The sequence below is a fragment of the Globicephala melas genome, chromosome 8 (genome assembly GCF_963455315.2).
Source record: "Globicephala melas chromosome 8, mGloMel1.2, whole genome shotgun sequence".
Taxonomy (NCBI): Eukaryota; Metazoa; Chordata; class Mammalia; order Artiodactyla; family Delphinidae; genus Globicephala; species Globicephala melas.
The window spans coordinates 37,302,827-37,323,544 of record NC_083321.1 but is presented as its reverse complement, the minus strand read 5'-3'; the positions used below and the strand labels follow the sequence as shown (position 1 = coordinate 37,323,544).

General features: G+C 39.1%; 2 protein-coding genes across 6 annotated transcripts in view; both read right to left on the bottom strand.

Annotated features, from left to right (window-relative positions):
* TSG101 (tumor susceptibility 101) overlaps positions 1–15,893 on the bottom strand; it is a 58,207-nt gene extending 42,314 nt beyond the window's left edge. The window contains exons 1-4 of the mRNA XM_030864926.2: positions 15,739–15,893; positions 9,509–9,593; positions 7,169–7,234; positions 3,328–3,491 (exon numbers count right to left, since the gene is read on the bottom strand). Of these exons, the coding sequence (XP_030720786.1) occupies positions 3,328–3,491; positions 7,169–7,234; positions 9,509–9,593; positions 15,739–15,780 (357 nt within the window). The 5' untranslated portion in view covers positions 15,781–15,893. The remainder of the gene's footprint in view (positions 1–3,327; positions 3,492–7,168; positions 7,235–9,508; positions 9,594–15,738) is intronic.
* Positions 15,894–17,409: 1,516 nt separating this feature from the next.
* Positions 17,410–20,718, bottom strand: part of UEVLD (UEV and lactate/malate dehyrogenase domains) — a 46,692-nt gene continuing 43,383 nt past the window's right edge. For all 5 annotated transcript variants that reach the window (XM_060303438.1, XM_030864914.2, XM_060303439.2 and 2 more), the window contains one exon: positions 17,410–20,068. In XM_060303438.1, coding sequence (XP_060159421.1) covers positions 19,901–20,068 — 168 coding nt within the window. In that variant the 3' untranslated portion in view covers positions 17,410–19,900. The remainder of the gene's footprint in view (positions 20,069–20,718) is intronic.

The following is a 20,718-nucleotide window of genomic DNA, read 5'->3' as shown; positions in this document are numbered from 1 at the left end:
CGGCAGATACCGTGAGAATCACCTTAATATAATCAGGCACTGAACTGATTCAAGGGTGGAGTTTTACAGGGCTCATTCTGCCTGAGTTCCCACTCATGGGGTGTATTCCTCTAGTGGTGCCAAATGAGAGCCTAGGATGTTTACTCATACCCCTCCTCCTTGTGAGTGGTTCCAAACTCATACTGCCTCCTCAACCTAAGACTGCTGAGAACTTGGCTATGAATTACAGAGGCTTTCTGCTTAGCTTTTTAGCATCTTGTCTTTGAAATGTAGGAATTCAGCATATCCCTTGAGGGGGAAACTCAAATTATCTGGCTCACTTCTTTGTAGCTTCCTTTTCTCCCAAATCTTGGCTCCTAAGATATCGGCTGCCTGGCAGACAGAACAGCAACTGTTGTCTTTTCAGCCCTGTGAGACTGTTAGAAACTGTGCAGTCTTCTTTGCCTCTAGCTAATGCCCTCTGCCCAGATTCTCAGCCTCTCACTCTGTACCAAGAATCAGTAAATACTCTTAGGGAAAACTGGCAGAATGTTGACTCATCTCTTTGCAGCAAGGATCTTGGCCCTTCAAGTCCTAATTGCCTCAACAGTTCTCCAAAGCCTTCCTCAGATGTTGTTTGTACTTTGGCTTTTCCAGCATTTTTTTGGATAGAAACTGCCAGAGCTATACCATCAGAGGCAGAAACAGAAGTTTCTTACTAGTATTACTTCTTGATAGGAACACTTTTAGTAATGAGATTTGAACAGTTTCACAAATATATGCCACCAGTATACCACTGGGTTGGCCAAAGTGTCTTCTGTTTTTAAGTAAAAATAAAAGGCACATTTTTCATTGTCACCAAGAACTTTATTGAACAACGTTGTCATCCTTTTGTTCCACTACCTTCTGCCATTTTTCAGGCAACTTCATAATTCCATATTCCCAAAACGTTTTATCTTTTTGAGCAAAGAACTGTTCCAGATGCCTTTTACAGTCTTCCAGGGAATTGAAATTTTTTCCATTAAGAGAATTTTGTAAAGACTGAAATCAATGGAAATCTGAAGGTGCAATGTCTGCTAAATATGGAGGATGAATCAGAACTTCCCAGCCAAGCTGTAACAGTTTTTGCCTGGTCTTCAAAAAACACGCCATCTTGTGTTATCCTGATGGAAGATTATGCGTTTCCTGTTGACTAATTCTGGACGCTTTTTGTTGAGTGCTGCTTTCAGTTGGTCTAACTGGGAGCAGTACTTGTTGGAATGAATCGTTTGGTTTTCCAGAAGGAACTCATAATAGAGGATTCCCTTCCAATCCCACCATATACACAACATCACCTTCTTTGGATGAAGACCGGCCTTTGGTTGGTTGGTGGTGGTTCATTTTGCTTGCCTACGATCTCTTCCGTTCCACATTATTGTACAGTATCCACTTTTCACCTCCTATCACAATTTATTTTAAAAACGGAACGTCTTCATTACATTTAAGTAGAGAATCGCATGCGGAAATACGGTCAGGAAGGGTTTTTTTGCTTAACTTATGTGGAACCCAAACATCAAAGCGATTCACATAACCAAGCTGGTGCAAATGATTTTCAGTGCTTGAGTTGGATATTTTGAGTATGTTAGCTATCTCCCGCGTCGTATAATGTTGACTGTTCTCAATTAACGTCTTGATTTGATTGCTATCAACTTCAACTGGTCTACCCGACATGCAGCATCATCCAGCGAGAAATCTACAGCATGAAACTTCGCAAACCACTTTTGACACGTCTGATCATCACAGCACCTTCTCCATACACTGCACAAATCTTTTTGTGCGTTTCAGTTGCATTTTTTCCTTTCATGAAATAATAAAGCATAATATGCCAAAAATGTTGTTTTTCTTCCATCTTCAATATTAAAATGAATGGCTGCACAAAAATTCACCAATTTTGATGTCTTTTTTTTTTTTTTTTTTTTGCAGTACGCGGGCCTCTTACTGTTGTGGCCTCTCCCGTTGCGGAGCACAGGCTCCGGACGCACAGGCTCTGGATGCACAGGCTCAGCGGCCACGGCTCACGGGCCTAGCCGCTCCGCGGCATGTGGGATCTTCCCGGACCAGGGCACGAACCCGTGTCCCCTGCATCAGCAGGCAGACTCTCAACCACTGCGCCACCAGGGAAGCCCGATGTCTTTTTTTAAATGCACGTTGATAGGACAGCTATCACATACAATCTAACAAAATTGTTTCAAATGAAGTTAAAGACAACTAAGTGCTACTAAAGTCATCTTACGGAAAAAAAAACAACTGAACCTTTTGGCCAACCCAATATACATATTTTTTTAAATAAATAAATAAATTTATCTATCTATCTATTTATGGCTGCGTTGGGTCTTTTTTGCTGCGCGCGGGCTTTTTCTAGTTGCAGCAAGTGGGGGCTACTCTTTGTTGCAGTGCGTGGACTTCTCATCGCACTGGCTTCTCTTGCTGTGGAGCAGGGGCTCTAGGCACACAGGCTTCAGTAGCTGTGGCTCACGGGCTCAGCAGTTGTGGCTCGCGGGCTCTAGAGTGCAGGCTCAGTAGTTGTGGTGCACGGGCTTAGCTGCTCCGCAGCATGTGGGACCTTCCCGGACCAGGGCTCGAACCCATGTCCCCTGCATTGGCAGGTGGATTCTTAACCACTGCGCCACCAGGGAAAGCCCCCCAATATTTTTTAAATGCATTTCCCATATGTGAATTCTATCTATTCTTAAAGGTTCAACTCAAGCAAATAAAATAGTGACTATGTGTATTCTATAAACTACCAAGCTCTATAGAAATATATGTTTCATTTATTTATTTATTCTTGTAAATTTATTTACTTATTTATTATTTATTTTTGGCTGCATTGGGTCTTCGCTGTGGCACGGGGGCTTTCTCTAGTTGTGGCAAGCAGGAGCTACTCTTCGTTGTGGTGCATGGGCTTCTCATTGCAGTGGCTTCTCTTGTTGCGGAGCAGGGGCTCTAGGAACATGGGCTTCGGTAGTTGTGGCATGTGGGCTCAGTAGTTGTGGCTCACGGGCTCTAGAGTGCAGGCTCAGTAGTTGTGGCATGTGGGCTTAGTTGGTCCACGGCATGTGGGATCTTCCCGGACCAGGGCTTGAACCCGTGTCCCCTGCATTGGCAGGAGGATTCTTAACCACTGCACTACCAGGGAAGTCCAGATATATTTCTTTTAAAGAGCTTTTTTGAATTACCCAGCTCAGTGATTAGTGATCTTATGTGAATTTATTCTCCTTTAATCCTCCTTGAGAGTTAACAGAAAGTAAATGCTAGTGAACAAAATATATAAAATACAACGAATTCTCAGAACACTCTGTTAATACTTACGTGTTTCCATTCATGTAGATAAGGAAGATATATCTTCCCGTTAGCATCCACATGCTTTCCTGTTTTAATAGTCATTGAACTAGTAGGCTTAACAAAACAGATAGGGGGATTATATGGGTATGTGTCCAGCAGCCACAGGCATATTGGAATATTATATGTAGTACCTGAGAGAGAAAGAGAAACTTCAGTTACTCTACTTTTATTATTTTTCAATAATGGCTTAGTAGGTAAGCAACAAAGAGCTACAACTAAGCAACACTTTTTTAAAAAAACACAACAAATATTTTATGTTTCAAAGTTCTGTTTAACATCAGTTTCTCAAATTTTCAGTTTGTAAAATACATGAGCAGGATTAAGGAGCTAATTAATCACTACTCTGCCAGTGTAGTAAGTATACTTACTGCCATAAAAACGTTATTCACAAATTATCTTTTGGTTCAAGCCATTCTTTGTTATTTGACTCTTGTCACTTCAGTTAATAAAGTTCACTGGTAAAGGATACAGAAGGAAGACCACAGACAACGGTGTCCTTTTGGAAAGTGATATGCTAGACTTTAAATTCCCTTGCCAAAAGTCACACTGTAAGACCTAATTCAAGTGTCAAACAGATGCTGACTGGTGGCCACAGCTTGACCAATGAATATGGCATTTTCAGTGGTAGTTTCACAATCAATGATGTCATCCCCCTTTTTTTGCTTTATGTAATAGAATCTCTCTCAGTTGAGAAATTTGACTATATATAGTCAAAATGAACAGTGTTTCAAAGGATCTGATAGTTAACATATTGAACATAAATCAAAGACTTTTCTTCCTAAGGTTAAAGTCCAGTGTCCCAAGCAACCATTTGAATCACCTAACATAATTCAGATACATTTCCCCCACTCAGAAACAGTTTTACTTCATAAAAGTATATACACATAAAATTCACTTAAAGAAATCAGACAGTTATGGGACTTCGGATTTATTTTTTACCCAAAAGTACTTCTAGAATGAAAAAAAAAAGACTCCAATAAAATATATCTTAATACATAAAACATAACTTTATTTCCACCATCTAGAATTCTTTGCTTTGTGAAAATGATGGATTCTCTAGAATTACTTAGGCTTAGGAACTGTGCCATACAAAAAAATGGTGAAGGAACAAAGGTTTAGTTTAAATAAAATTTACATGTATGTATGCGTGTGTGTGTGTGTGTGTGTGTGTGTGTGTGTGTGTGTGTGTATGAAAAAGAGAACCCTTGTGCACTGCTGGTGGGAATATAAATTGGTGCAGCCACTATGGAAAACAGTATGGAGATTACTTAAAAATTAAAAATAGAACTACCATATGATCCAGCAATTCTACTTCTGGTTATTTATCTGAAGAAAATGAAAACACTAATTTGAAAAGATATATGCACTCCTATGTTCACTGCAACATTATTTATAATAGCCAAGATATGGAAGCAACCTAAGTACCCACTGATAGATGAATGGATAAAGAAGATGTGGTATACATATACATAATGGAATATTACTGCGCCATAAAAAAGAATGAAATCTTGCCGTTTGTGACAACATGGATAGACCTAGAGGGTATTATGCTAAGTGAAATAAGTCAGACAGAGAAAGACAAATACTGTATGATTTCACTTATATGTGGAATCTAAAAAACAAAACAAATGAACAAACAAAACTAAACAGAAACAGGCTCATAGATACAAAGAAGAGGTGGTTGCCAGAGGGGAAGAAGGTGGGAGAAGAGAAACAGGTGAGGAAGATTAAGAGGTACAAACTTCCATCTGTAAAATAAATGAATCACAGTATGATATGTACAGTGTGGGGAATACTGTCAATAATTATGTAATGTTTTGTATGGTGACAGATGGTAACTAGATTTATCATGTTGATCATTTTGAGAGGTACAGAAATATCAAATCACTATGTTCTATAACAGAAACTAACACAGTGTTATAGGTCAATTATACTTCAAACACACACAGATAAACAAACAGAAAAAGAGATCAAATTTGTGGTTATCAGAGGTGAGGGCTGGGGGGAAGGGAGAATTGTAGGACAGTAGACATGAGGTACAAACTTCCAGTTATAAAAAAGCAAGGGCACTTCCCTGGTGGTGCAGTGATTAAGAATCTGCCTGCCAATGCAGGGGACACAGGTTTGTACCCTGGTCCGGGAAGATCCCACATGCCATGGAGCAACTAAGCCCACGTGCCACAACTACTGAGCCCAGGTGCCACAACTACTGAAGCCTGTGTGCCTAGAGCCCATGCTCTGCTACAAGAGAAACCACTGCAATGAGAAGCCCACGCACCGCAACGAAGAGTAGCCCCTGCTCGCCGCAACTAGAGAAAGCCTGCGAGCAGCAACGAAGACCCAACGCAGCCAAAAAAAAAAAAAAAGTTAAGTACTGGGAATGTAATGTACAACATGATAAATGTTATGAACACTGCTGTATGTTATATATTAAATTTGTTGAGAGTAAACATCGCAACTTGATGAAAACTTAAGAATTTCATCACAAGGGAAAAATATTTTTTTGTTTCTCTAATTTTGTATCTATATGACTGATGTTCACTAAGCTTACTGAGGTAATCATTTCTTGATGTATGAAGTCAATCATTACGCTGTATATCAAACTTATATAGTGCTATATGTCAATTACATCTCAATAAAACCAGAAGAAAAAAAATAATAAATGTCTTTAATTATGTCTACGATAGTCTTCTGCCTCCTTCTCTCCCCCACATACCTTTTTCCCTCACCAGAGCTTACTTCCTGGGGTAAAGGCAAAGTCAATAATCCTGAAGTTTACTCGTATTTGCTCTATAAAATGCTGATGCTCAAGTGTTTTTTCCCTCTCCCTGGGATGTCCATTCTGTTATGAATGGTTCACTCATCCTTTAACACCAAATTGAACGTCATTTCTTTGATGACCTTCCCACGTGTTCTTGTTCTCTATAATCTCACAGCACCTTTATATTTCATTATTCTATAACGGGTATAGAATAGTGTAAATATCTATTTATTCCCTGTTTCCCCTATTTGTGTATGTTCTTCCAGGGAAGGTACATCCTTTATTCACCTTTGTATCCCTAGCCCTTTTCCCCCACGCATAGCAGGTACTATATAAAATCAGTGGGTAGGTTACTGAGACACAGGTCTTAGCTAGTCACAAGGAATAACTAACAGAGCTGTCCACAGTTGCTCATGAAGCTGAATGCTCCATTATCATTGTAAGTCTTCCAGCAGAGGGTGGCTGACTGACAGAGATGTAATTATCCATCATCAGCATTACAACCATAAATAATAGCTACTTTTGATATACCAGCCTCTCTGCTAAGTCCTTTACATACATTATTACAAATGAATTCTTCTTTGAGTTAGGTACTATTATCCAAATGTTACAGATGCCCATTGTCACAAAACTAATACATTACAGAGGGAGAACTAAAACCCTACTCTGCCCTGACTGTAAAGCCTCTATCTTAGTCACTATACTATACAGCTTCCCATTGTCAGATAAGTTTGAGTAGGGTGGGAGCTGAACTAGGAGGCAGCTAAGATCCCTTTCTAGTTCTAAGATTCTCTGATTCTATCAAACAAACTCTTCCAGTGCACTGAGGCACTTATTTGTTGATATATCTGGGTAAGGAAGTAGGGGAAAAAAGATGAAAATATGAGGTGCTGCTGCCAAATGAAGTTCAATTAGAATAGGAGGTGAAGTTTCTATATTATCATGAAAGTCACAAAAAAGCAAGCTTAATTACCTACAATTCTTTGGCAACTAAATGTGAATTAAAATGCATCTATGCTGGAAACACGAATCACATAAGACATTTACCTCTATAAGGCACAGGAATCGTTCCAGTGAGGTTCATTAGTTCCCTGGAACTGCCATCATTAAAAACTGAAAGGTAAGAATAATGAGTTAATCAACAAGCATTCTCACAGATGTTCCCACGTAAGTTATTCTTATGTTTCAGAAACAACAGTTAAAATGCATTATTACCCTTGAAAGGACTAACTTGTTAATGTTCATACATTTTGTCCAATAATAAAGTATCCTTTGTTGATTCACTTAATGGGATCAGCTTTGAATGAGTAAAGATGCTATGAATTACTTGGAAAAATAAATGTTAATGCTACAGTCCCAATAAATATGAGCTCTGGATCCCCAACCAACATGATTATAAAATTACTTAAAAATCACTATTAACTGACACCATATTAAATATTAACCTAATGTTTTCAGATGTTTATTCCCACTCACTGTCATTCTCAATCCCAATGTAGTATCCCACAGTATGAAAAAGGAAAAAAGTTTTCACAGTCAAATACGGACATCTTCTTTTAATACAAATATTTCTCACATCGCACAAGTTTTCCTACCTGTAATTGACTGAATAACTAGGGCACGTACTTTGTGTTACATGGACTGCTATTATCTGTAATAATGATTTGGAATTAACACTATTACATAGAGGAAAGGCTGTAATGTGCAGTACAAGAACACAGAACTGTACTGTTGACCTCAGTTCTTTTACCTACTATTGACAATTATAAACTGTGCTGTAATTTATTCTGATTTTGTATTTTTAAAAGACCACCGTATTTAATTTTAGGGTTATATTTACTCTAAAAGCATGTTGATGACAATGGTTTAGACTTGGTCCAGCCTGTGTGGCTGTATATATAATATTTGTTCAATGATGCTGGAATCTTTGTCAGTTTATTTTGTTGTTGTTGTTGTTGTTTTGGGTTTTTTTTGCGGTACGTGGGCCTCTCACTGCTGTGGCCTCTCCCGTTGCGGAGCACAGGCTCCGGACGCGCAGGCTCAGCGGCCATGGCTCATGGGCCCAGCCGCTCCGTGGCATGTGGGATCCTCCCGGACCGGGGCATGAACCCGTGTCCCCTGCATCGGCAGTCAGACTCTCAACCACTGCGCCACCAGGGAAGCCCCCTCTTTGTCAGTTTTGATCAACATTTATTCTTTTAGTATTCAGTAAAAACTATACACTTACCATAAAATTCTAGCCTTTGTCACTTTATTCCCCCATTGAAGCCATTTTTAAATTAACTCTAATTTTGGTAATATGAGTTTTTTTGCAGATCTAAATACCATAGTACAGTATGTGGACAGGAAGGAGAATTATGCCCTAGTTTGGGAGAGGACTTCCGGTTCATGACTTTGTTGTTCAGGATATTCAGGATTGATTCCCCCTCTGCTGCCTCTCACCAGGCTCCTGTTTACAAAGCCCTGGAGATGAGTGGGGTTTAGAGTGAGAGTCTCAGCTACAAAATTCAGCTCTTTGCCCTCATTGCCAAGGGCCTCACAATGGGCAGGAGGCAGCATGGGTTTCCCTTGGCCCTGGCACATTGGGTGTTTACCAGGAGACGGGGTTGGAGAGATTAGGTTAGGATTGGTGGGGCCAAAAAGACTGTTTAAAAAAAAACAAACCAAAAAAACCCCTCTGAATATTGTCATTTCTTACTTAAATCACAACTTTATTTCATCTCAATAGAAGGTGGACACAAATTGTCACCTACCTACTCTACAGAATTAAGGACAATAGTTTTTAAGTGTTTTCTTCATCTATAAAATGAAAAGGATAGTCCAGAATATAGTTTTACAAAATGTGTTCCTAAGAATATAAAGAGATGCTCTAGAGAGAAAAAAGGTTCACTAGTTAATTAACTTTAGAATATACTGAACAATGTATTATCTTCTCTCCCCCCTTTGTGAGGCATAATGACACATTAGCATATTAAAGGCTCTGAGAAATCTTGTTGCAAAGAAACCCATTTAATTTTGTTTAATCTATAAGTGCTCAAACTTAACCTCAGAATCCCCTCTACCCATGCCCCCAAAGCAACATTCTTCACAACTATGTATACTATTTTGGGAAATGATGGACTAAACTATTTTTAACATCACCTCTAGTTCTAAATTTGCATTAGTTCTATGTTAGAGTAGTATATTAAAACTTAAAATAACTAAACAAATGTAAGATGTTATTATTAGATCTTGTAATTTCCTATCTCTCACAACTTTTTTTAGGTGAAGGTTAGTCCTACAATGAAAAAACCAACAAACTTAAAGGGAAAATGGGAAACCTACAATTATTAACAACGAGAGTAAACTCAAAGTATAGTACTTGATATTTTTATTATATAAACTCACCATATGAATCCAATACAGGTTTGAGATCTTTGTATAAAGTAATAACACTGACAGTTTCACGTACAGTTAGGTCTCTGTATTTGTACTGAAAAGGAAAATTACAAATGAATTTAGTTTAAAACCAATGCACATATTTTACTGCTAGGTTAATTTTCTTAAAATCTTATTAATAGCACTCTTCTTAAAAGTATAATGGTTCTGAGTGATCATTAACATTAATTAAATAAAGACTGAAAGAACCCCAGTAGCTTTTTCTCCTGCCACCTATTCAAACTTTTACCTCCATTTTAGCTCTTTTTCCAACTTAAAAGGTCCTCCGCCAAATCAAATCTTAATCATTCTCAAAGACCTAGTTTACATCACTTTCCTTCTCTTCTTTCTTTTTTTTTTTTGCGGTACGCGGGCCTCTCACTGTTGTGGCCTCTCCCATTGCGGAGCACAGGCTCCGGACGCGCAGGCTCAGTGGCCATGGCTCACGGGCCCAGCCGCTCCACGGCACGTGGGATCTTCCTGGACCGGGGCACGAACCCGCGTCCCCTGCATCGGTAGGCGGACTCTCAAGCACTGTGCCACCAGGGAAGCCCTCACTTTCCTTCTCAATGAATCCTTTTCCAGACTTCCCTTTAGCCCAAAACGATCTCTCCTCTCCAGCATTCATCGTCAATACTATTTTGCAATTTACCATGTGCTGTATTGTATTCTCATACCCCTGCCTTGTACCACTCCAGTCCAGGAAAACTAGGAACCTTGCTTACACACTCTTAGCAGATTAGGAAATCAGGAGATGGGGATCCCCATCTGTTCACAACACACTGAAGCTCACCAGCTGACAAGCTCCATTCATGCACAAAGCTTTCAATCAGCTTTTAGTGCTTCTCTCTTAAAAAGGAACAGTCAGTTATTCCAAAAAGAAAGACTCCAAGAAACATGTCACAGACGGAAAGAAGGAACTAAGAATAAAAATAATGCAAGGAGCAGAAGAAAACTTCAAAAAGAATTAGCATTAAAAATTTCAAAGAAAGAAGAAATGATATTGTATCCATAAAACAAGAACACTCAGAAAAGGACTCTTGGACATAAAAAAAAGTGAGAGTAGAAATAAAACATCTAATAGAAGGATTAGAATATAAAGTCAAAGAAATCTCAGAGACCAGCACAAAAGACAGTGATAGACAATAAGGGAGAAAATACAAGAAAAATTAGGAAATAAATCCAGGTCTACTCAAAGGCATCTCTTCAGCAGTTCTTGACCTCTTTTGTCCTGAAGCACCAACTTTTCCATGCTATGGGATCAGTACTATTACCACACACATATTTTTCTTTCTCCTGTCTTATTCACACAAAAACATTCCTTACCTCCCTTCCCCCTCCACCTACAACCAAACTTCTCTCAGTTCCCCTTTACAGCAAAAACTCCTGCAAGGAGCTTCCTACTTTTGCTGTCCGTACTTGCTCTCTTCCTACTCTCTCCTCTTAAAGCTTTTTATTATGGAACATTTCAAAGGTATCCAAAAGTAGAACAGTATAATAAATCCCCTGCTTCAGCACTACACCCAGCTTCAACAATCAACTCATAGCCAATCTTATTTAATCTATAATCTCATTCACCTTTCCCTCCTCCTGTATTATTCTGAAGCAAATGGTAACATCATATCCTATTACCCATAAATATTTTAGTACGTATCTTTAAAAGATAAGAACTTTAAAAAAAAGCCTACAATACTATTATCACACTAAAATAATCACTATTTCCTTATATCATAAAATATGCAGTCTCATGTCATTTTTGTTGTTGTTTGAATGGAGATCCAAATAAAGACCACATATTTCAATGTGAAAATGTCCTTTAGGCCTCTTTTAATCTACAGATTCTCTCCCACCCCTCTTTTTTGATAATAGCTTTACTGAGATATAATTCACATACCATATAATTCACACATTTAAAGTGACTTACGTAAGGCTCAGTGGCTGTTAGTACATTCAGAGTTGTACAACCGCCACCACTATCAATTTTAGAACATCTTCATCACCCCCAAAAGAAATGCACAACCTGTAGCAATCACCCACTCACTCCACCAGCGACATCCCCTTTCACCCTAGACAACTGCTAATCTACTTTGTTTCTATCAATTTGCCTATTCTGGACATTTCATATAAATGGAATTATATAGTCTGTGGTCATTTATGACTACCTTCTTTCACTTAGGTTTTCAAGGTACATTCATGTTGCTGAATAATATTCCATTATATGGATATAACACATTTTAACTACTCATCAGTGGGTCCATTTCTATTTTAACCCCTTCAAACTTACTTGTTGAAGAAGTCGGTTCATTTGTCCTATAGAAGCTCCCACAGTTTGGATTTTGCTAACTGCGTCCCCTTGGTGTAGTTTAATATGTATGTTCCTATTTGCTTTGTATTTCTTGTGAATTAGTAGTTGGATCTGGAAGTTATGATCTTTTTCATGATTTTTTTCTAAATTTTACTTTTTTTTTTCCTCCACTGTCTTCCCCTCTCTCTGGCAAGATCATTTCACAGATGATGGTGTTTTTCCATCAAGTAGCATATGACATCTAGGTATCTCTCCGTGATGTTAACCACTGATGCTCAAAGACTAGACCCATTCTCTTCAAACCCACTCCAATCAGGGTTTTCCACTTTCACTGAAATTGCTCATTAACATCACCAGTAACTGCCACACATGGCCATATGCAATGGCCAATCCTCAGTCTTCATCTTAACCTATCACAGCAGCATTTGACCAAGTCAATTCCTTCCTCTTAACACATGTTCTTCACTTGATTTGCAGGGCACCACTGCTGCTTTTTCTCCTCTTTGTGTCTACCCCTTCTCAGTGTCTTTGCTGGTTCTTTCTCTTCTCCTAACCTCTTATCTTAATAATATTGAGCCCCAGGGCTCAGTCCTTGGTCCTCTTCTTTATCTCAACTCACTCCTTTGGTGATCTCCATGCATGGCTTAAAATAACATTTATACACTGATAACTCCCAAATTTAAAAATTCGAGTCTGAACCTCTTTCCTGAACTCCAGACACGTATATCCAATTACCAATTTGATATCTCCACTTGGATATCTAATGAATGTCAAATTTAACATGATCAAAATTGAACTCCTTATCTTCCCCCCAAAATCTATGCCTCTTACAGTCTTCCATGTCTGTATCCTTCTAGTTGCTCAGGACAAAAGCTTTGACATTATCCTGGATGCTTCTCTTTCCTACACATCCACAGTGAGTCTGTCGGAAAACCCTGTTAGCTCTACCTTCAAAAATATCCAGAACCTGATCACTACTCACTACCTTCATAGCTACACTTAGGTTACTACAACTGCCTCCTTGGAGCTGTCTCTGCTTCCACTCGACTGAACCTCCTACAGTCTAGTCTCAGCACAGCAGCTAGAGCTATACTGTTAACAGATCAGGGGCTTCCCACCATACTCCAAGTACAAGTAACAGATCAGGGGCTTCCCACCATACTCCAAGTAAAAGCCAAAGTGCTTACAGTGGCCGGCAAGACCCTCCAAAATCTACCACCCCTTTATTCAGCACTGTTTCCCCTTGCTCACTCCAGTCCAGCCCCCTTAGCTCCCTTTGCTGTTCCTCTATCATGCATGACAAGCTTCTGTCTCAGGGCCCTTGTGCTTGTTTTTCCTTCTTCCTGGAATGTTCTTACTCCAGATTGTTCCAGTTTGCTTCCTCACCTCTTTCAGGTCTTGCTCAAATAGACCTCAGGAAGGCCTTCCTTTACTACTCTCTAAAATTGCAACCTATCCTATTCTCACGTTTGAGCACTCTATTACCCTTTCCTGCTTTACTTTTCTCCAAAGTACTTAACACCTTCTAACATGCTACTTAATGTACTTACTGAGTTGTTTGTTGCCTTCTAATAGAATTTAAATTCCACACTGTCTGTTCACTGTTGTATCCCTAGAATCTAAAACAGTGTGAAGTGCATTACAATCTTTAATGTGCCAGCTCTCTCCTACCTAGTTAGTAGTGACTCCACCTCTAGGAATGCTGTAGATGTAGCATGTAAGAATACAGGTAGTTGTCTGTATGAAAAATATAAAAGTTATTTGTGTAAAGCAAGATGGACCAATAGTATAAATATACCTCTCTTAACTGCAAAAACAATGACAGAGAGGTTGTTAAACTAAAAGCTGTATTTAAGTTGGGAGCTAAAATAAATGCTCAAAGGAAAAAAATACCTGTAGTAAAATATCAAAAGATAATATACTGTTCTATGTCAGTTATACCTCAAAAAAGACATAAGTAAAAGCAGGTGGCCCAAAGTAACATGTTGGGTGATGGAAATCCCAGAATCAGGTAAAGAGTAAAGGACCATCACCCTAGCAATGTGTCCAAGGTCCTGGCTACTAATGCCTACACTGGACCACACCCAACTGAAAGGATAACACCTGAAGCCAGCCCTCCACCAGGAGGAAGAAATTCCACAAATTGCTTCTATTATCCTACTTACTATTCCTACCTATCTATCTCTTCACAGGCTGGAGAGAAAACGTGCCGATACTCAGAACTGACATCACCATTGTAAGAGACTCAGTTTTTCAGAAACCAAGCCAAGAACCAAAAGACAGAATGCCCTCTCCCACCTCTTCCCTATGTCCTTTTTTGTTCTTAGGATATGAAGAGGGTGGACGGAAAAGACAGGTGGAAGTATAAAATATCTTCTAAAGATGTCCTGCCTCTGTCTTTGAAGGCAGGTTCCTCTACAGAAAGTTTAGGAAAACTAATTATGGTTTTAAAAATTCAAAACCAATATTTGAATATTCCTGTCCTTGTATGTAAATACCTTCATACATATAAATTAAGGAATAAACCTTAAGGGCAATGTTATCAACTTTAAAGATTAAAAAAATGGTACGGAACAGATACTCTTCAGTTACATAGTATATAAAACAATGTACTTTAAAAAAAAAAAGCAATATATAAATGTTACAACACAGACCTCTGCCACAATCTTCTAGGGCTCCCTAAAACTTCCTCTACAACTATGGATAATTACTTTATCGAAAGAAAATCAAATCAACTATACCTCAATTTTTTTAAAAAAGAAAGAAAATCAGAAGCCTAGAAGATATGATTAGAACAAGCAAGAGAAGCTTTATTTAAAAAACCATCACTCTTTAGAGATTATTTGCTCTTCAATCAAAGACTATGGGGATGATTTTACTGGGGGGAAAAATATTTTTCAAAGGAATAAGTTCATACATAATAGTGTATTTTAATACTATTGAAAACTGTTTACACTTCTTTGCTTCCTACCATTCTTGTTTTGACAAAAGTATCTAAAGCTAATCGTTTAACTGGAGAAGATTCTGCACTCAACCATTTCACATACATCTTATTCCAATTAGCTTTGATAAACTGAAAAAAAAAAACAAAAAAACCACCCAGTTCACTCTGGTATCAGATGCCACATTTTAAGTAGTTGTCAAAATAACTCACGGCTTTAAATACAAAATGCCTACCTCCTTTTATAAAAAAGAAAAAAATACACTGGTCTTGAACAGTGAAGATTAAAAATTTCAAACCAAATAATTCCGCGTTATAAGTATCATACAATTAAAGGTAGTCACTCTTAGCAAATCAAAGTCCCTGAAATGGTAATGGAATTCTATTTATTTCACCCGATGTAGTGAGGTACCGGTATTCTGGCTTCTCAAGGACGTTTTTACTTATAACTGAGCCAATTCAACCAAGTTATGATCTCCCGCGGGTCGGCTATTGAGCTGCGTGAAGAATACAAACTGAAAAGGACACAATCTCCGGGGGCCGGGAGGGAAGGGCGAAGACGCACGAATCCTACACTGGGACACAAGTGGAGGAGTGCCCACGACCGAGTTTTAAGTACAACCCTCTCTTTGTGTTGATAAAAAACTAAGACGAAAACTATACTGCCCCAAAGACTGCTCCAAACTCTCTCCCAGAAGAGAGGAGGACGGGCGGCAGGTGGCAGGCAGCCTCGGCTCCGCGCCTTTGTTGACCGTCGCCGCCCCGCGCCGGCCCCGGCCCAGGATTCCGGCACCGGGCGACAGGCATCCCGGGGCTGGGGCGGCGGAGGCGGCCGGGCACTGCCCGGGTCTTCGGGCTCGCCCGGGGGGGCTCGCTAGGCTGGTCGGAAAGGCCCGGGCGGAGCGGAAGGGAGCGGTGGGTGAGCGCCGAAAGGCGAGCGCGCCGCGGCCTCACCTTGGACACCATTTTCTTGAGCTGGCTCTCCGACCCCGCCATGGCGGCCGCTTCGCGACTCCCGTCCCCACAGGCAGAGGGTCAGCCGCTCCGGGGCTGCCCCAGGCTGCCCCACACAGTCGCACACCGCGGAGCCAACCCCCCACCCCCCCCACCTCTACCAACAGGAAGTAGGCCACCACGCCAGCGCTTCCGGTTCCCTTACGTCACTTCCGAGGTCGGTGACCAAGGGTGGGCGTGGCTAGAGCTTGGCAGGCCGAGCAATCTTGTGCAATTTTGTGCTCTTCTCTTCAAATGGCCAGTGTTTTTACACTAGTTCATTATGGTGTGAATCTTTCCAAGAGTGCACTTTTGTTCCGAGGGTGGAAACTCTGAGCCGGGGTAAGATTGGCAGGTCTTTGACAGTTGCCCTTAGACTAAGAGCGCAGGTGCAGGGAGGGGAAGAAGTACGAAGATCTTGCCAGTGAGCTTAAACGACAAACATCAAGTGGGAAGGCACTGGACTGGAGTCAGAAAACAGTTCTGTCACTGACTTGCCCTTCAGATAATAGCAGGCAAATGCACTCCTAGTTCGGGCTTCAGTTTTTTCCAACTCTAGGATGAAAGGCTTGCAAAAGGCGATGCCCAGCGTCTCTGATTATCAGGTGGTTTTTCATTTTTAAGGTGAAAAGTTCATCATACTACATTCTCGAGGGCAAAGTGCAGAGCCCTCGTTTCACAGGAAGCCAGGCAGTAATTTCTTCTACAGGAAATCATTCCCCTAATCCAAATGCTTGGATTAAGCATTTTAATCCAAGCCCCCATTTCTCCTTGGTGCCCAGACATCCTACCTTCTACCTTGGATTCCGTGTGTGTACTAGCCTGTCCACTAACAAAGTCCAAGTCTTTGAGGGCAGACTCATCTTCAGATCCTCATTGTCTTATTATACAGTGCAAGAGTAGGTACTCTATCTTAATTGAATTTCTATACCCATAGAAGTTCCTCATGGTCATTTATATTAGTCATTATTGTTGCACATCACCACCAGTTTTGTAAGTACAGTGCCGTTCGAGGTACTGTAAAGCTTGGGTTTGACGCTGTGAAGTATGATTATTTGGATGATATTAGCATAGTGCTACTGGGGAACAGGCTGTGGTATTAATTCTCTTCTAAATTGGCATCTAAGTGAAGGTCACATACACAAGGAGGGCCTAATTGACAACATGTGGAAGCATCATTATACATTGTTGCCAACACAGACAAAATAAAGTCTATTTTAATAGGTATCTTTCTTTGGACACTATATATTAGTTAAGCACACAGCTCCAGTCAAACCAAACTATAGGGCAGTCTATCCTTCCCTACACCTCTTTGTCACTTAAAAGTAATGTGCTTTTCAAACTATTCTTAAAGCCACAGCTTACCCAGGAGCACCTCCAGTTACAGCAATTCTACTTTTATCAATTGGAAGAGTGTAGGCAATATATTGTTCAAAAGGTGTTCTTGTTAAAAATAATTTTTTAAAGTTTGAAAACAATTAACAAAATCCATTCTCTTCATTTTGCACTTAAGCCACTTAAAATGAAGTAACTAAATATCCTGGGGACTGTATGAATTATAGGAAAGAATCTTTCTCCTCAATCTGAATATATTTCCTTCCACCCAATAAATTAGGAATCCCCCGGTAATTTTAAAGTCAAAGTTTATTTTATTCAATATTCTTGATATTTAAGAATAACTACAATGTAAATTGGAAAATAAAATATTTATCTGTTACAATATCAAAGAAGCATTTTAATCCAAGCCCCATTAAAAACCATAACAAGAGACACTGCATGATTTTGGAAAGATGAAAAAAAGTGAAAGTTAATAGAAGCATCATGAATGTCAAATTATCACCAAATCACAGTGAGGTGGTGGTGGTACTGCTTCTTGACTTATATATAGAACTTACTATATGATTTATAATACTCAACACTCAAGGAAATATCTGATAGAATTACTTCTATATTGTGGGCTTCTGTAGGGCAAGGGCTATTATTACTCATCTTTTCACTTCTCAGATTCTAACACAGTACCCGGAATAACAGTAGACGCAATAAGTATTGTTGTAGTGACATGTTCCTTTTATAATTAATGTAGTGAATTCTTAGCAATTCATCTATTTATACAGTATCTTGTAATTAGGTTATTCTTCAAGAGCACAATTAGGTATCTGATATTAGAAAAGGTGACTTTAAAAACACAAGAAATGGTCCTTTTAGTTTTAATTTCTTATTTCATACAAAAGGACAGTGAGGATATACTATTAGAGTTAACACCAAAATAACCTACCCATGCAGTGAAATTACACAGAACTAATGCTCTTCTCTTCAAATGGCCAATGTTTTTACACTAGTTCATTATAGTGTGAATCTTTCCAAGCATATTAAATACTTTTCTACTTAAACATGGAACACTGAATATAATTTCACCTTTTCTTTATGATTTAAGCTCATCATTATAAGCATCCATTATTATTCTAAATCAGCATTAGTTTGACTGTTTCCTCTCTACCTAAGGTATGTCTGCCCGTATAATCCATCTGGCTCCTATCTCATTGACCAGGTTTGGGTTACCTATAATATGCTTTCAAAGCACCTGGGACTTCACAGCACTTATTACACTTGCATTGGACATTTATTTGTGAGACTTGATTACTATGTTTCATACTAGATTATAAGCACCATGAGGGCTTGTACCTAGTCCAGGTTTGCTCACCACTGTATCTGCAGTGCCCAGTATGGCACCTGGTGTATAGCAGGCTCCCACTTATTTAACTGAATGACTAAATAAACGCCTACTTCAGTGCGTACCTCCCCCATTCCCCCCAGCTATTTGCTGAGGGCAAGTCTGGGAAGTCAGAGAATCAGTCTTTCTAAAAACTATATTGAAAAAAAAAGCCCCTACATGAGAATATAAGAGTATAGAACCCCAGCTTTAGGGTCTTGTGGTAACTATTTCTGCTTTTTCCCTCTTCTCGTACTTAGAAAAAGTAGAGGTTGTATGTAAGTGTCCCTTAGTCATGAGATCTTGGGCACTAAACCTCAATTTCCTCCTCTATAAAATGATGATAATAGTCCCTTCCTCAGTGGGTTACTGTGAGGATTAATAAATAATCCTGAGGAATAAAACAATAAAGTGCTCATCACATTGCCAGAAATACTAGAAGTGTTGATGTTAGTTCTTGCTCTTAGCTGTGCATCACATTCGTAATAATATGCTATCTTTCACATATGAAGATATTGTCATTATTGACCCATCACCAAAGTAAATCATTTCTTCAGGAGTAGTTAAAGGATTTGCTCAGACAATCAGCCCACCCAACCTCTCCCCATTAAGACCAATGGCTTTTACGAAAGCCTCGTATTTTGGCTTTAAACTGCTTGGCTTTCATTCATAACCTACTTCCACTAAAAATACACATTCTCTATGGTTCTACTAATGTCACAGTGCGTTCTTGAGATGTCGGAGATCTTATATAGCCTAGGAAGAGGTTATAGAAAATTCCAGAAAGGACAGTCCCACTGGAAATTAAAGTACACTTTTTCTTCATATATTAAAAAATTTCATTTTCCTTTTTACTATTTTAAAGTACGTGTAAAATTCTTTTCCATTTTTGTGGTAGCTAATCAATTTGAAGAGGGAAAACAAAATGCTTTATTATCATTACTACCCACTGTTTTTAAAGAAGAAACATTAATAGCTTAAATTGTGGATCCTTTGAGTGTATAGCTGGCACAGATTTTGTAAATCCATACTGGGCTTTCGGCTTATCATGGTTATTATAACAGTCAGAGTAATTTTCCTTTAAAAATGTATCATTTTCAAAGTATTCCCAAAGTGCTAAAGGTGCTCATTGAGGATACATAATTTTAAAATGATGCATATTGCAGATGAACGTTTATCTCTGCTGTAGGTTTAAAGAACAGTATAGATATCTCAAGAACAACAAAGAAAATTAGATTTTTTTCCTTCTTATCTAACTACCTAAGGATTCATATTACAAAGCCAACCAAGAAACCATCTACCTTAACCAAGCAGTTTGTAAGGATAAATAATAAGACACAGAAGTTCTCAGCCCTATATATATGTTGGTAAAATTAAACGACCTTTCCTTTCAAGTAACTCTGAACTTTAGAATCAAAGTTTTAACTGTTGCTGGAGACTATGTATTGATGATGCACTGCTTTGGAGTTTCTCAGTCACTGTATCTTCTTTCACTGTGGTCCTGATGACTTCAGACACTCCACTGGTTCCAAGGATGCAAGGCAAACTTAAAAACACTTCACTATTTATATCATAATATCCCTGAAATGAAAAAAAATTGGGATTATATTAGAGCCGAATCACTGCAAAAAAGATAATACCATAAATATGGATATTTCCTAGCTTTTCTGGTCCTAGAAGTACAAAGTGATACAAGTTGAACTTAAAAAAAATTGTTCATTTATCTTCTAAATTCGAGTCACTGTTTCACAAAATTTTTGTGAAACGGAACTTGGTCAAAGACACCCACTTTATGGGGAGGTAAGCTAGCCCCCTGCAATATGAGTAACAGGCTGGGGGTTAAGAAAAATGTCAGAGTGAATTCCCAGGGGAGGGGTTTAGCATGGACTCTGAGTGCAGTCAAATTTGGTAATCTGTTTTCAGTCTTTCCTTCCATGTTTTATTTCCCTTCTGGTATTCCTAAGTTTTCATGAACATTTGGTTAAGCATTTGTGCCTCATCTTAGCTGTGCTTTAGGGACTCTATACTTGGAATAAAGCAGTAAAGGACAAACTGAACTGGAGAAGCAGACTGATGATTGGCTAAGACCAGTTGGCACGTTGGTCTGGGGTGACCTGGCTGGCTGAGGAGATAAATGACAAGAAGAAGTTTGTGGAATTTATAAATGCTTCTCGGGGATTCCAAAAATTAATGGGGGTGAAGGGCAACCTGGTAGAAGCCCAGACTTCCCA